Source organism: Brassica rapa, chromosome A06 (genome assembly GCF_000309985.2).
Source record: "Brassica rapa cultivar Chiifu-401-42 chromosome A06, CAAS_Brap_v3.01, whole genome shotgun sequence".
In the NCBI taxonomy this organism is placed as follows: domain Eukaryota; kingdom Viridiplantae; phylum Streptophyta; class Magnoliopsida; order Brassicales; family Brassicaceae; genus Brassica; species Brassica rapa.
In genome coordinates, this window is record NC_024800.2 from 16442544 (window position 1) to 16456264 (window position 13721).

At 33.0% G+C, this 13721-nt stretch overlaps 1 protein-coding gene across 1 annotated transcript; it reads right to left on the minus strand.

Annotated features, from left to right (window-relative positions):
• Positions 1-9337: 9337 nt before the first annotated feature.
• Positions 9338-12755, minus strand: LOC103873584 (asparagine synthetase [glutamine-hydrolyzing]-like). Its single transcript, XM_018659511.2, has 10 exons — positions 12603-12755; positions 12105-12243; positions 11931-12026; positions 11518-11850; positions 11292-11449; positions 10521-10827; positions 10308-10442; positions 10055-10222; positions 9858-9965; positions 9338-9765 (listed from the first exon to the last, which is right to left on the minus strand). Exons 1-10 carry the CDS (start codon positions 12680-12682, stop codon positions 9532-9534), a joined length of 1758 nt encoding a protein of 585 aa, XP_018515027.1. The 5' UTR covers positions 12683-12755; the 3' UTR covers positions 9338-9531.
• Between the last annotated feature and the right edge of the window lie 966 nt (positions 12756-13721).

A 13721-nucleotide genomic window follows, 5' to 3' on the forward strand; every position in this document is an offset into this window, starting at 1 on the left:
CTGTGGAGTAATGAGGCCCCTTGGTTGACCATTAAGAAGTACCCTATATTGAACCGAAGAAATACATTCCACCATTAAATTAATCCATCGAGGATCAAATCCCATTTTGTGAAGAAGAGCCTTAATAAAATTTCATTCTATCCTATCATACGCCTTGCTCATATCTGTTTTTATCGCCATAAACTTATTCTGGCAAGATTTATTGGTCCGTAATCCATGAAACATTTCCTGCGCTATAAGAATATTATCTGATATTAACCTGCCCGCTACAAAAGCCGATTGTGTCTCTGAAATTAGCCGTGGTAAACACATTTTCAATCTTTGACACAAAACCTTCGAAATAATCTTGTAACCAACATTACAAAGACTTATTGGCCTTAATTCCGTCATCCTTGTGGGTCTCTCTGTTTTTGGGATCATACAAATATTAGTCATATTTAAACCTGGATCCAAATTTCCTGTAAGTAGAAAGTTATTCACCATCTCCACCGCATCCTTCTTAATAACATGCCAAGAGTGCTGGAAAAAAAGAGCTGTCATCCCATCTAGCCCTGGCGCCTTTTCCGGGTGCATCATAAATAGTGCTTGTCGGACCTCTTCCTCTGTTGCCAGTTTCAATAAATGTTGATTCATTTGAGGAGAAATGGAAGGAACTATCTCTTCCAAAAAACTATCAAATTCCATTGGTCCCGTGGTCTGAAACAGACCGTCAAAATAGTCAACCGCCACCTTCTCAACTCCGTTCTCATCAGTTATCCAGTTACCCAGATCATTATGGAGATCTACTATTTTATTACGGACCCTCCGTTGTTTAGTCAGTGCATGGTAAAACTTAGTATTAAGATCTCCTGATGAGTGCCACATATTTCGACTTTTCTGATGCCAATATTCCTCCTCATCCTTATAAGCTTCCTGTAACTTTCTCGAGACCTCAAGAATCTCCTCTTGTGATTTATTGTTATCCATTTGGACTTCTTCCAGAGCCTGCTGAAGTTCTTTAATTTTGTCCTTCCCATATGGTTGATTATCTTTTCGCCAGGAAGATATTTCATGACGACAATTATTAATTTTTGTAACAAAATCCACAATTTGTCCTCCCTGTCTTTCCGTCCAACCTGCCACGATTGAATCTATAAGGCCCTCTTGTCCGATCCACCGCTTATCAAACCTAAATTGTCCCCTTTTTTTCTTTGAAAACTTGTCTTCCAGAACAGCAACCACAGGGCGATGATCAGAACCCACCATCTTCAAATATTCTGTATAGGAACAAGGAAAAAGCGTATGCCATTCCTCATTTGCCAAGGCCCGATCCAACCGACATCTGATCGTCACTGCTCCTTTTCCTTTGCCTCTCCTTCCTTGCCAAGACAGTGTATTACCTCGAGCCGGAAATTCTAATAGTCCACTATTCCTTATCATGTTATTAAAAGGGATAAAGGAAGTTGTGCATCTCAGGGAACCCCCATCCTTTTCATGATTCCCGGTAATCTCATTTAGATCACCAATAATAAACCAGGGATCCGATCGTGATAAACCAAACCGAGTTAATCTCTCCCAAACTTGTTCTCTTAACTTTGGTACTGGATCCCCATAGACAAAAGTGAGATATACTTGTTTTCCTTTAACCACCGCCTCAATATCTATCATCCTTTTACTAGAATATAAAACTTTAACTTGATGCTCATTGTTATAAAAAAGAGCCAGCCCACCACTTCTCCCATTTGGGTCCACAGTAACCAAACTATCGTATCCAAAATGAGCTTGGAACCCTTGTACGAATTCGAGATCCTGTTTCGTTTCAGATAAAAATAGAAACTCTGGTTTATGTTTGTGCCATATTTCCCGAAGATAACTTATAGTCCAATGACTTTCTAGTCCTCTACAATTCCAACTGAGTATTTTCATAAAAAATAATATTTATATTGATCCAAAGAGCCATAAAGTACAGGTTTAATGATACCCGAATTTGTCCAAACCTCGTCCAAATAACTAAAGGGACTCAATGCCATCAGTTTCAAATTGTATTTCAATGACCCGTAGCGCCAAGTGACCCAGAAAACACCCAAGAAGAACCAAGTTACTGCAAAAGAACCACTAGACCAATCATACTGTAATATCAGACAAGAATGGTCACTCAAGAACATAAATTCATATCAACAAGATAAACTAAGAATTATATTTATCACGATTCTTAGTTTATCTTTGTTGAGTTTCATATTTATAGAAACACTTATTTATTTTATGAACTCATTCTATGAAACTATAGTAACTATTACTTGAAAGAAATAAATTCATATCATACGGATATATATTTGCTACCATATGTGTTCGTATAATAAATAATTTCAATGACCATTATAATAACCTTAACCAACTAACGTGATAGATTATCTTTCCGATACCAAGTATTTATGCTAATATGGATTATCTTTTTTGGAGAAAGAATAGTATTTTGGAACCCGAGGATGATAGAGATCCTTATCCTTGGATAATTTGGTATATCTGGAAAGCTAGGAATGATAAACTGTTTAGAGGTATAGACAGAGATCCATTGGAGCTAGTTAGGTATGCAGAGGGAGAGTGTCAAGCGTGGTATAATGCAAGAGAAAATGTACCGAATCTGCCAAATGCACAGAATAATGAAGAAACACAAGTCTTAAGCTTGAGTAATATTTGTATGGTGGATGGTTCATGGACCTCCACAGCGCAGTTTAGTAGAATGGGATGGGTTTGAAAAGATACTTTGGGAAAGATACAGCTCATGGGGTCAAGGAATCTGCGGAGGAGGGAGACATCACTACATTCGGAGCTGGAGGCGCTAAAGTGGGTCATGGAGAGTATGCTACAACACTCGACCTGTTAGAGGTTTGGGACGGACTGTAAGGACCTGATTGCAATGATAGAGCAGCCACAAGATTGGCCCAACTTCTCAACTGAGCTGGAAATCGTTCAAACTCTTCGGTTATGTTTTTCGGACTTCAAGATAAGCTACGTTCCAAGGACGCAGAATGAGATTGCGGATTCGTTAGCTAGGAATGCACGTTCTTTTCATAGATCCTTATGTTTTATTGGTTGTTCTATTCCGGTCTGGCTTCCCAGACCACCTCAAGTTTGAGTAATAGAATAGCCGTTTGCCGTTAAAAAAAAAAAAACCAACTAACGTGATAGAAACCTCTATGTATATATTCTATATTCACCTTATACACAATCTATACTAATAAAGTAGATTTTTTCTCTTCTTCTAACAAGTGGCAGGAGGTTTTTACGACACGTGGTATCTATGTATTTTTAATATATTTTAGATTCTTCTTTTTTTAGATTATTGCAATTTGGCTAAGTACTTTCTAATCGTGAATTATCTAATTAATCATTTTCACACTAACTAGTATGAAGTTTGATAATCTATTTTATTGTTCACTAAAATTCAAGATAAATAAAAAAATAAATAAAATAATAAAATATGTTTTACATATTTAATTTATTCACAACTAAAAATAACATAAATTTTTGTTGTTTTATTATTTTTTACCATTTTCTATTATTTAATTTACAAATTGTATATTTTTTTAACTATTAAAAATATAAAATGACCAAACTAATTCGAAGAAATTATAGTGCAATACATAATCTAAACATAAAACTTCTACAATCACAGAGAAAAAGCAAAATATCATATTAACACTAACTCAATAAAAGTTTGGAGTTGAAAAAAGATCAACAAAGAAGACTTACCTATCTCATCTTACCATAGAATGTTTTGGCTAGAACAAGCAGATGTCAGAAAAAAAGTAAAAAGATAAAATATGAGACAAAGCAATCCCCAGAACACAAAGGATCGCAATCAAGCACCAAAGCAAAAAACCAAAAAAGCAGGTCAGAGAAAGAATAATCATCGGAAGAAAAAAGCCACCACGAAACAAAAAGATGCATGTCTAAAGCACCGGAAGCATAACCACTAGCTAAGAGATAAGAAGTACCTCACAAACTAAATAAGCACATACAAGGCGCTCATGCCAGCGAAGAACCACGAAGCTCTGAATAAAAAAACCAAAGCTCCAAAAGACTAACTTCGCACACCTACACCAAGGGATACATGAGAAGAAGATAAACAACCTGAGTGGGGAGAATGGAAACCAACCACCGGGAAACCAAAGTTTAAGCTTGAGACCATAAACAACGTTCGAAGCGCACAAAGCATACACAGAGAAAAGCACTATCCAAACCTTGAGTAGAAAATATGGCGAAAGGGAGAGCCACAAGAGATGTGATCAGCGATGAAAGGTGCAACGAGATGATAGAATAAAGAGATAAAAAGAGACAAAATGAAATCAACAAACCGTGGAGCCATCCTCGAGCTATGAAAAAAGCATAGAAGTCAGATCACCAAAACAAAATCTTGAAAATCAAGACGAGCAGAGACTATTGACGGTAAACCATCGACGAAGAAAACAACATCAATGAAAACTAAACTCTGAACCAACCCAACGAGATGTAGTTTCTACCTTAGCCAAAACCTAAGGAAAAAGAAGACCAATACTAACCGAAATAATATACAACGTTGTAAGAAACAACTTCACAATATGGAACTAATATACCTGATCTATAACAAATACCAGATAATCTCACAGAAAAAGAAGCTGAGGAAAAACAAGAGCACAGAGGTGAGTCTTCTCCCAGTGATGGTGAGAAGCATTTCACACCAGAGAAGTAAATAAAATACATAGATTGTGATGGCTCAAGGTCAAAATATGGGGGAGAGTGCGAAAAACACCTAAAAAGAGTAATGTTCAAAAATGTGAAAAATTAAAATATAATTTTGACACTGTTAACCTTAGAATCAACAATATCTAAAGACAAAGTTATTGAAATTCAGTATGTTTTACATTAGAAACTCATTTCACCACTAACAAATAGTATTATGCATACAACAACACATTATTAAAGAGACAAACACATAATATATTAACTTATTAACTACTACTACATAACATAATAAAACATCAAATAATGCTCTTCACAAATAAATAATGACCACATAATCACATCATCAGAAAATCATATTTAAGAACAATAAAACAATATTCCGCGCGAAGTGCGGACACCCCTAGTAATACATAAACTAGAGTTATTTTAGCCATGTCTCCTTTTTATTAATGTCAAGGGTTTGTAGTGTTTATGTAAAACTCTTCGACATATTGATTGTTGTGTTTATGTAAAAAAATATTAATGTTTACCGTAAAAAACGTATATGTTGAATCACTTGAGGCTATATTAGCCAATGACAAGGTGAATGTATTTTTGTTTGTGAAAAACTATATTTTTTGGAAGTGTATTTTGGTTTTCTAACACATTCTTCTGTATTTTATGTATTATCTTCTGTATTTTATGTATTAAATCACAATTACAGAATACAAGCTTCTATTAAAAACTAGATTGTCAGCAAATATGAACCAGAGCTGACTGATGGTGTAAACTGGATTCAGATCTCGAAATTTGATATTTCACATGCAGATGAAAATAACATAACCACTGGCCATTTCTGCAAGATTTCTTTAAACAAACTGATACTATTGTTTTTTTTTTTTTGACATTGAAAGCTCCATATTTTATTAAGAAACTACCAGGAAGTTGGCTACCAGGAAGTTGGCGTATCTCATCTTACCATAGAATGTCTTGGCTAGAACAAGCAGATGTCAGAAAAAAGTAAAAAGATATTTGATTTTAATTGAGCAGTCTTAACCGAGTATATTTTTGAATGTATTTGATTTTAATCAGGCCACCACCTAATATGTATTAATTGAGGACCATTATAACATTGTTTGTAGCCATGTGTCATCACTATGATGATTTTTAGGATCTTTAGAAAAATCAATTGGTCCATCCATGTAAACATATATTATACTTATTAGTAAATTAAATATCAAATTGATTAGTAGTTTACAAAAAAAATATTCTCATGTCGTTCCTTCAATAAAAGCTACCAAAATACCTAATATGATTAACATATATATGACAATTGATGATTTTGAAAAAATAAAGATTTGATAACAATTTTTGTATCTTTCATCAATTTTTGTTTAATTTTATATTCTTAAAAGAAACTAAACAATCAGATTAATCATATAATAAAAGTTATATATTTTTTCTTATATGTTATATATTGAATTTTTTAAAATGACTATAGATTACTAATACTGTTAAAAGTCTCACATTAATAAATTTATGATCAGTGGTTTAACTTATTTTTGCTATAACAAAATACAAATGATCATAAAATCATATGGAATAAAAAGTTTCATTTAATAGACATTCAGATTAAATATATATATATATATATATATATATATATATATATTATTTAGTCTAAACCACATGCCATATAAAATACATATACATGTTAATTTTAAAATTTGCATTGAATTTTTAAAAATGATTTTAAATTATGAAAATCATTAAAAATATCACATTGAAAAAATTGTTATTAATAGTTTAATTTTTTTAGTACAACAAATATACAAATGTTAATACAATTATATGAGTAAGAAGCCTGAGTTAATAAATATTCATTTTGAAATATATTATATATCTATGTCAATATCATTTAAATTTAACTATATAACATATAAAATAAAGAAAATAACTATTTTATTTATTTACCAATAATAATTATTGTAAATAAACAAAATGGATAGTTTTGATTTATGTGCTTACTCCAATTTAATTATATACATAATAGTTACTATTTTTTCAATTATTCAATATATATTTATTATTTCATAATACGTAAATAAACACAAAATAAATAATAATATTTGAAACTAATTTGTATATATAATATTCATTCCGCGTCTTCATCCCTCACAAGGCGCAGGTTTTCACCTCGTATATAATTAATAACTATATTTTGCTCCGCTCTTTCCAAGCGCAAGATATTTTACATGATGAAAATCCAATGAAAACATATCAAATGTTTTGCTATAGATGTTATAATAGGAAAACATGCCACATTTGATCCATTCCATTTAGAAACTACCCCAATTTAAACTTCATTTAATTCAAAACCCGTCTTATTTAAGTTTGTCCCATTTATCTCCGTCCATTTAGAAACCTTCTCATATTTTGTAAATATGTTTGTATATTAAATTTAAAAAAAATATAATTTAACATGTTATCTTACCATATTTTGAAAGCTATAAAGTTTGACCACTATGATGAAAAATTAATTATATGAAAGGTATTTTACAATATAAAGATAATGAAATGTAGTATGATCATATATTATCTTTACTTTAATAAAAGCAAAATCATATTATTATAATGTAGATATGCAAACTCGATATAATAGCATTAAATATAATTTAAAAACAATGTAGTTAGACATGAAAAATGAAATATTAAGTGATTTACCATTAAGGATTCTTGTGTAAATCTCCAGAAAATAAACTACATTAAGATATTAATTGAAAATATAGTCATTTCGGTATATTTATACTTAAAGTGTATTTCAAATATATTATCTGTAACTATTATTAGAAAGTATTTAGTAGGAAAGAAATTAATATATAGAGATATTCTAAAGTTTGTTCGATATTTCAAATTATTTTTTTTGTTGAGAAAATTATTATTTAAAGCAAACTATAGTTTTGTACGTAATTTATATATATTAAGTTTTTCATAATATGTTTACATTTACATAAATTAATTTTTTTGTTGACCATTTACATAAAATAATTATGTTAGTTATATTTATTAACTGTGCTATTTTCAGGGTTTAAAGAGAATTATAACCGACCACATAACGCATATTTTTCAAATAATCAAAATTTAAATGAAAAATCTATCTTATTAAAATAGAAGTACTTTAAACTTTTGTTTGGCAACATAAATAGCAGTTCAAAAAAATAGTGCTGTTTGGAAACAAGGATAGCAGTAAGTTGGGAAAAAAAAAGTAATGGATTTATGCTATTAAAAAATTGAAAGTCTATTACATTATATTAAAAAGTAATGAGTTTATGTTACTTGATATACATATTCAAATCAAAATAATAATTTAAAATTAATTTATATCAAAAATCAATTCAAAAATATACATATGTTCAAAATTTGATTTTCACTACCATATTTTCCAATAACCATTATAAAAATAGTTTCAATATATATAAGAAAAATACAATACATAGCCCAATTTCAAACACCAACTTAAATTATGGTTTTTATATTTCACATTGAAATTTAAAATATAATATATGTGATTATTTATATGATTGTACGTATAAAATATTATTAATTATAAGAAAACTTATTTGATGGTAAGTATAAAATACGATTAATTATATGATATCACATATTTTCGTAACCTATGATGACACACAGAGGATATATAATAGTGATTAGGGGTGGGCGTTCGGGTTTGTTTTCGGGTCTGTTTGGGATTTCGTGTTCGGTTCGGATCTTTGAGGGTTCGGTTCGGATTTGGACAAACAATTTAAATTTGTTTGGTTTAAATATTTTGATAGAGAATAAATAATTATTTAATTTTTTTTTGGAGTTTTGAGTATATTTTAACTATTTTATATATTTACATTTGATTATTTGTATATATTTTTAAGTATTTAAATGAACTTAAAAGTATCATATATATTATGGATGTTTTTATATATATTAATTATTTTTGGATACCTTAAAATAATTTCGGTTCAGATCGGATTAGGTTTCAGTTCTTCAAATACCAAAATTTTGAATAATTCAGATATTTAATCAATTTCGGTTCGGATTTGGTACTACTTATTCAGATTGGGATCGGTTCGATTCTTCTAATTCGATTTTTTTGCACAACCCTAAATAGTGACATAAAAAACAAATAGCATTATATTTTTTTAAAAAAATACACACATGCCCGCGCGGATCAAAATCTAGTTATTTAATCGAAGTACTATCTCCAATTATTACAAATTTTTAAGTTTAACCTTTTGATATCAAGTGCAAATATAAGGGATCAAACTTTATTTTCAAATTCACCTAGAAGCAAGTTGGTCCCAACACAATCTTCATGTTTTAATTAGATAGATTAAATAGCACATGATATCGAAGATCATATTAATATATAATTGACCGAAATGTTTGTTTAGATTGGCTTGTTTATGTCTTACCATAAGATAAATTTTAGGAAAGTGATTAATAATATTAAGCTTGTAGACGTCTGTTAGAGAGTAGTTTTTATTTTATTTTTTTCATCTAGAAACAAGTTAATCCCGTCTGTTATAGAGTAGTTTTTATTTTATTTTTTTCATTTAGAACGACATAATGGTTCCTGTTTTAATAAGATAGACGTACAACCAATTATATACAAACATCAAACATCCCATTCAAACCTTACCAAAATACAAAAAAAAAAAGGTCATTCATACATTCAAATCTTCATTAGAGAAAAATAAAACCATTTTTTTATTCTGAAAATCATACAAAACACTTAAATCCAATAGGACAGCATATTTAAAAGACAACACAATCCCTCCATTTTCCCCTTCAAACTCATGTCTGAATCACAACTCCATGTCCCATCATCATAGGCGTGTCTTCAACTGTCTTAGGAGGAGGCAAGGACACTGCCACCTTACTGTTGCCGTCGTAGTCCGAGAGGTGAACTCCGACAGCGGCTCTTCCCGATGGATCCATATTGTTGGACCAGTTTGCATCCCACTCCACTGCCTTTGCGGTCGAGCACGCCACGGTCGCACCTCCAGGAACAGTTAGCCTTGCCGAGTTCTGCTTAAAAAGCCGGCTCCAAAGTTTGTAAATATGTTTTAAAACAAAACCAAAGAGATCCGATACATCTTCTGGAAATTTGCAAGTCTCACCTGTGGGAAGAACCTTTCAAAGATCATTCTGTAATAGTAAGCTTCTTTGGTGAGTGGAGTATTGTGAGGGAAGATATGTGCAGCGTTCGACATCATCTTGTCATTAACCTAAAACCATAACATAAACAATCAGATCTAAACCAGAATTTAGCTACACAGAAGGGATCAATATAATAAGAGATTTTGTTTTGTAGTACATTTTCAGCAGCATGGGCTTTGAGGCCATCAATCCAACTGTAGCCAACACCATCACTAAACTGCTCTTTCTGCCTGTAGAGAATGTGTTTTGGTAAATAAGGACGTTCTTCATCGTCAAAGGCTCTCCTTAAAACCCATTTCTCAATCCTTCCTTCCTCTGGTTTGATCTAAAAGTCCCATATAGAACATTTCTTCAACAAATCTTAATTTGTGAAAGAAGGTGTTGAATTAGCGTTTTCAGATTTCAATTACCATTTTGGATTCAGGGTCAAGAGACATAACCGTGTTGATAAACTCTTTGTCCAGAAATGGAATACGCGCCTCTAGACCAAAGGCAGAGGTAGCTTTGTTGGCTCTTAAGCAGTCGTATTTGTGAAGAGCCTTGATCTGCAAGGCAACACACACACAAAGTTAAAAGATCTCTGTTTTGATGATGTCCATTTGTGATTACATTGAAAATTCTACCTTGCGACAGGTTTCTTGGTGAAACTCTTGCTTGTTAGGTGCCTTGTGGAAGTAAAGATACCCTCCAAAGATCTCATCAGAACCTTCACCGGAGAGAACCATCTTAACACCTAGAGACTTGATTTTCCGGGACATCAAGAACATCGGCGTGCTAGCTCTAATTGTCGTCACATCATAGGTCTCAACATGGTAAATAACATCCTCAACCGCATCAATCCCGTCCTGCACCGTGAAATGGAACTCATGGTGCACCGTCCCCAAATAATCCGCCACTTCTTTTCCCGCCTTCAAGTCCGGCGAGCCCTTACAGTAAATAAGAAACAAAACGTGATACTAAATTTGAATTTCAAACTTTAAAACACTATTCACTCTGTTCTGAAAACAGAGGACCTCTGTTATATATAACACACCTCAAGACCGACCAGGGGCGGTCCTGGAAAAAGTGGGGCTCTAAACAAATGAAAAAATGGGGGCCCTTCTAACATAACTGAAATTTTAAAATTCGTGAGCAAGAATTTTTTTTTTAAGCAAAACAGAAAAAAAAAACTAATTCTCAAACAAAAAGCTAAAAAAACTGTAAATGTGGGAAGAGAAAAGATTTATTTTATGTAAGTCCCACTAAATTCTGTTGTTCGATTTTATTATTAATACATATAAATATTTTTTTAATGTTTCAAAAAAAACAAAATATTTTTTTTTTAAAATAGGGGCCTTTTAATAATGGGGGCCCCAGGCCCATGTTTCAAATGGCTCTCCTCAGGGACGCCCCTGAGACCGACGCAGAAGGAATGGAGCTGAGAACCCCATCGCTTAGCTGCTTTAGTACCAGCCAAGTGACGGGCAGTGATGGAAGCTACAAGAGAAGAATCAAGACCACCTGAGAGTAAAACTCCAAATGGAACATCACTCATCAACCGCTTAGTCACAGCCTACAGAGAAAACCAAACAAATTAAAAAGAAGAGGTTTTAAGCTTGTTTCAAGTGCAAGTTTTCTTACGGCTTCAAAGGCATGTCTAACTGCGAGAGGCTCATAAGGCGTCGAAGGAACTGACTCATTGTACCAAGGAGGATTGTACCATTGCTTAAACCCTCCTGATTTGCTTGAGTACAAAAGACCTGGAGGAAACACTTCGAAATGTTCACAATCCTCATGTAAGCCTTTCATCTCTGAAGATATCCACACAGATCCGTCTAGTCCCCAACCAATGTAGAGCGACGTGACACCAATCGCGTCACGAGCCACCATGAACGAGTTATCTCTTGTGTCCAGTAACACAAAGGAGAAGACTCCATCCAACATATCCACAAAATTCTCACCATGCTCCTCGTACTATATCTCCAAAAAACACACAACAAACTCAAATCAAATATCTAACAACCAGTAAATTAGCAGAATGAAATCACATCTACCAGATGAGAAATGACGTCACAATCACTGCCGGTACGGAACTTGTGATTCTTCAGATCCTTTCTCAGCTCCTCATGGTTATAAATCTCTCCATTGACCTTCAGAACAATATAACATTCAAGAAAAATCAAAAAAAAAGTTATTAGCTCCAAATGGATGAAGATCTTGAGGCGTACTGTGACAACAATGGTCTTGTCCTCGTTGAAGAGAGGTTGGTCACCAGAGTCAGGATCGACGATCGCTAGACGTTCATGGGCCAAGTAATTGTCTCCATGCTGGTATATTCCACTCCAGTCAGGTCCTCTGTGCCTCAGTCTATAACCAAATTGTGAAAAGATAAACTATTAAAATCAAATATTAAATATTTGATACTTTCTCCGAACCAACAATTTTTTTTAAAGAGATCCACATAAACTATTCACAGGGGATACGATTGAGCTGCTCAAGCATCACTGTTTCTGTCAAGTTCAACAAAAAGAGCCTAGAATAATACTACAAAATGGTTAAGTTCAAAAAAAAATAATACTACAAAATGGTATTAGATCACATCAAATCTTTGTAATAATAATCTGAAACAAATATAATTAATTATCGTGTGATGTTTAACACCAAACTAGCCGTTTCTTATTTTAAATAAACTGAAGAAAAAACAAAACAAAGAAAAGAAGAATTGCCTGCGAGAAAGCTCAAGAACACGAACTCTCTTGGCCTGAGAATCGTCGGTGCATCCTAGAACGGCAAGAATCCCACACATGTTTCTTTTTTCCTGTCGTTAAAATTTTAGTCTAGGTGCAGAAATGAAAGATCACGAATAATGTAAAACAGAATTTCCGAGTATAAAAGTCCAAATAAAAACAAAACCGACAGTTGTCGCGAAGAAGTAAAGTGAACGTAGTGCGTTTCGGCTTTCGCGTTGCATGTCTTGTTTTTTTGCAAGCGGTCGCTCTATTATAGGAAGTCCAAACGGCGCTGTGATGTCGCGTTTCATTCGAAGGGGTCGAGGGGCCAATTTAGTTATACCTTCTACGGATAACTCTGACCAGTTGTTGCCACGTACAATTAGGCCTACGTACAATACTGTTTATTTTCCGACGACTAAAGTGTAATAACCTGTGGAACGTGGAAGTTCTCTTAGTCCAGTGGTTTAACTAAAGATTCATTAATGCTTTTACATTAGGAGGTCTGGATTTCAATTTCCAGAGGAAGTGGAATTATACGAATTAATGGAGAAACGACATACAAGAGATTTGCAGCATGACCCAAGGAGTACCGTCAAGCATAGATCCGATAGGACGGCTCAGGTGATGCAGTCAGACGTGAATCCTCATAAGGTAGGTAGAATTATCGGCTGTAAAATCGTCTGTAATATTTCTCAGAATTTGTAATAGCATAATATATCCAGCATTAAAAAAAAAGGTGAAATGACCCAATTTCAGGCCCACGATTTTTAGCCCGTCAAAGTCCACATCCAATTGAAAAAGCTAGTCGATGATAAACTCTATAAAAAACCAACTGTCCACTTTGTTTTCTTCACCAAAACAACAAAATCATAAGTTTAAAAATGAAATATAGAATCGTAGAGAGTTCTGAGATTGTCACAGGAGCCACCGCACTCCGAGACCACATTACTGTTAATCTTTTACCAACCGCTTGTGTTACACAACAATCACAGTGTGTTACACACGAGTTCGAGAGAAAATAAGATAGACGTTTCAGGCTTATAAACTTTTCTGAAAATACTTTTGTATTATTGAGATTCTTTTTGATGTTATTTACAACAAAAGATTAATCTT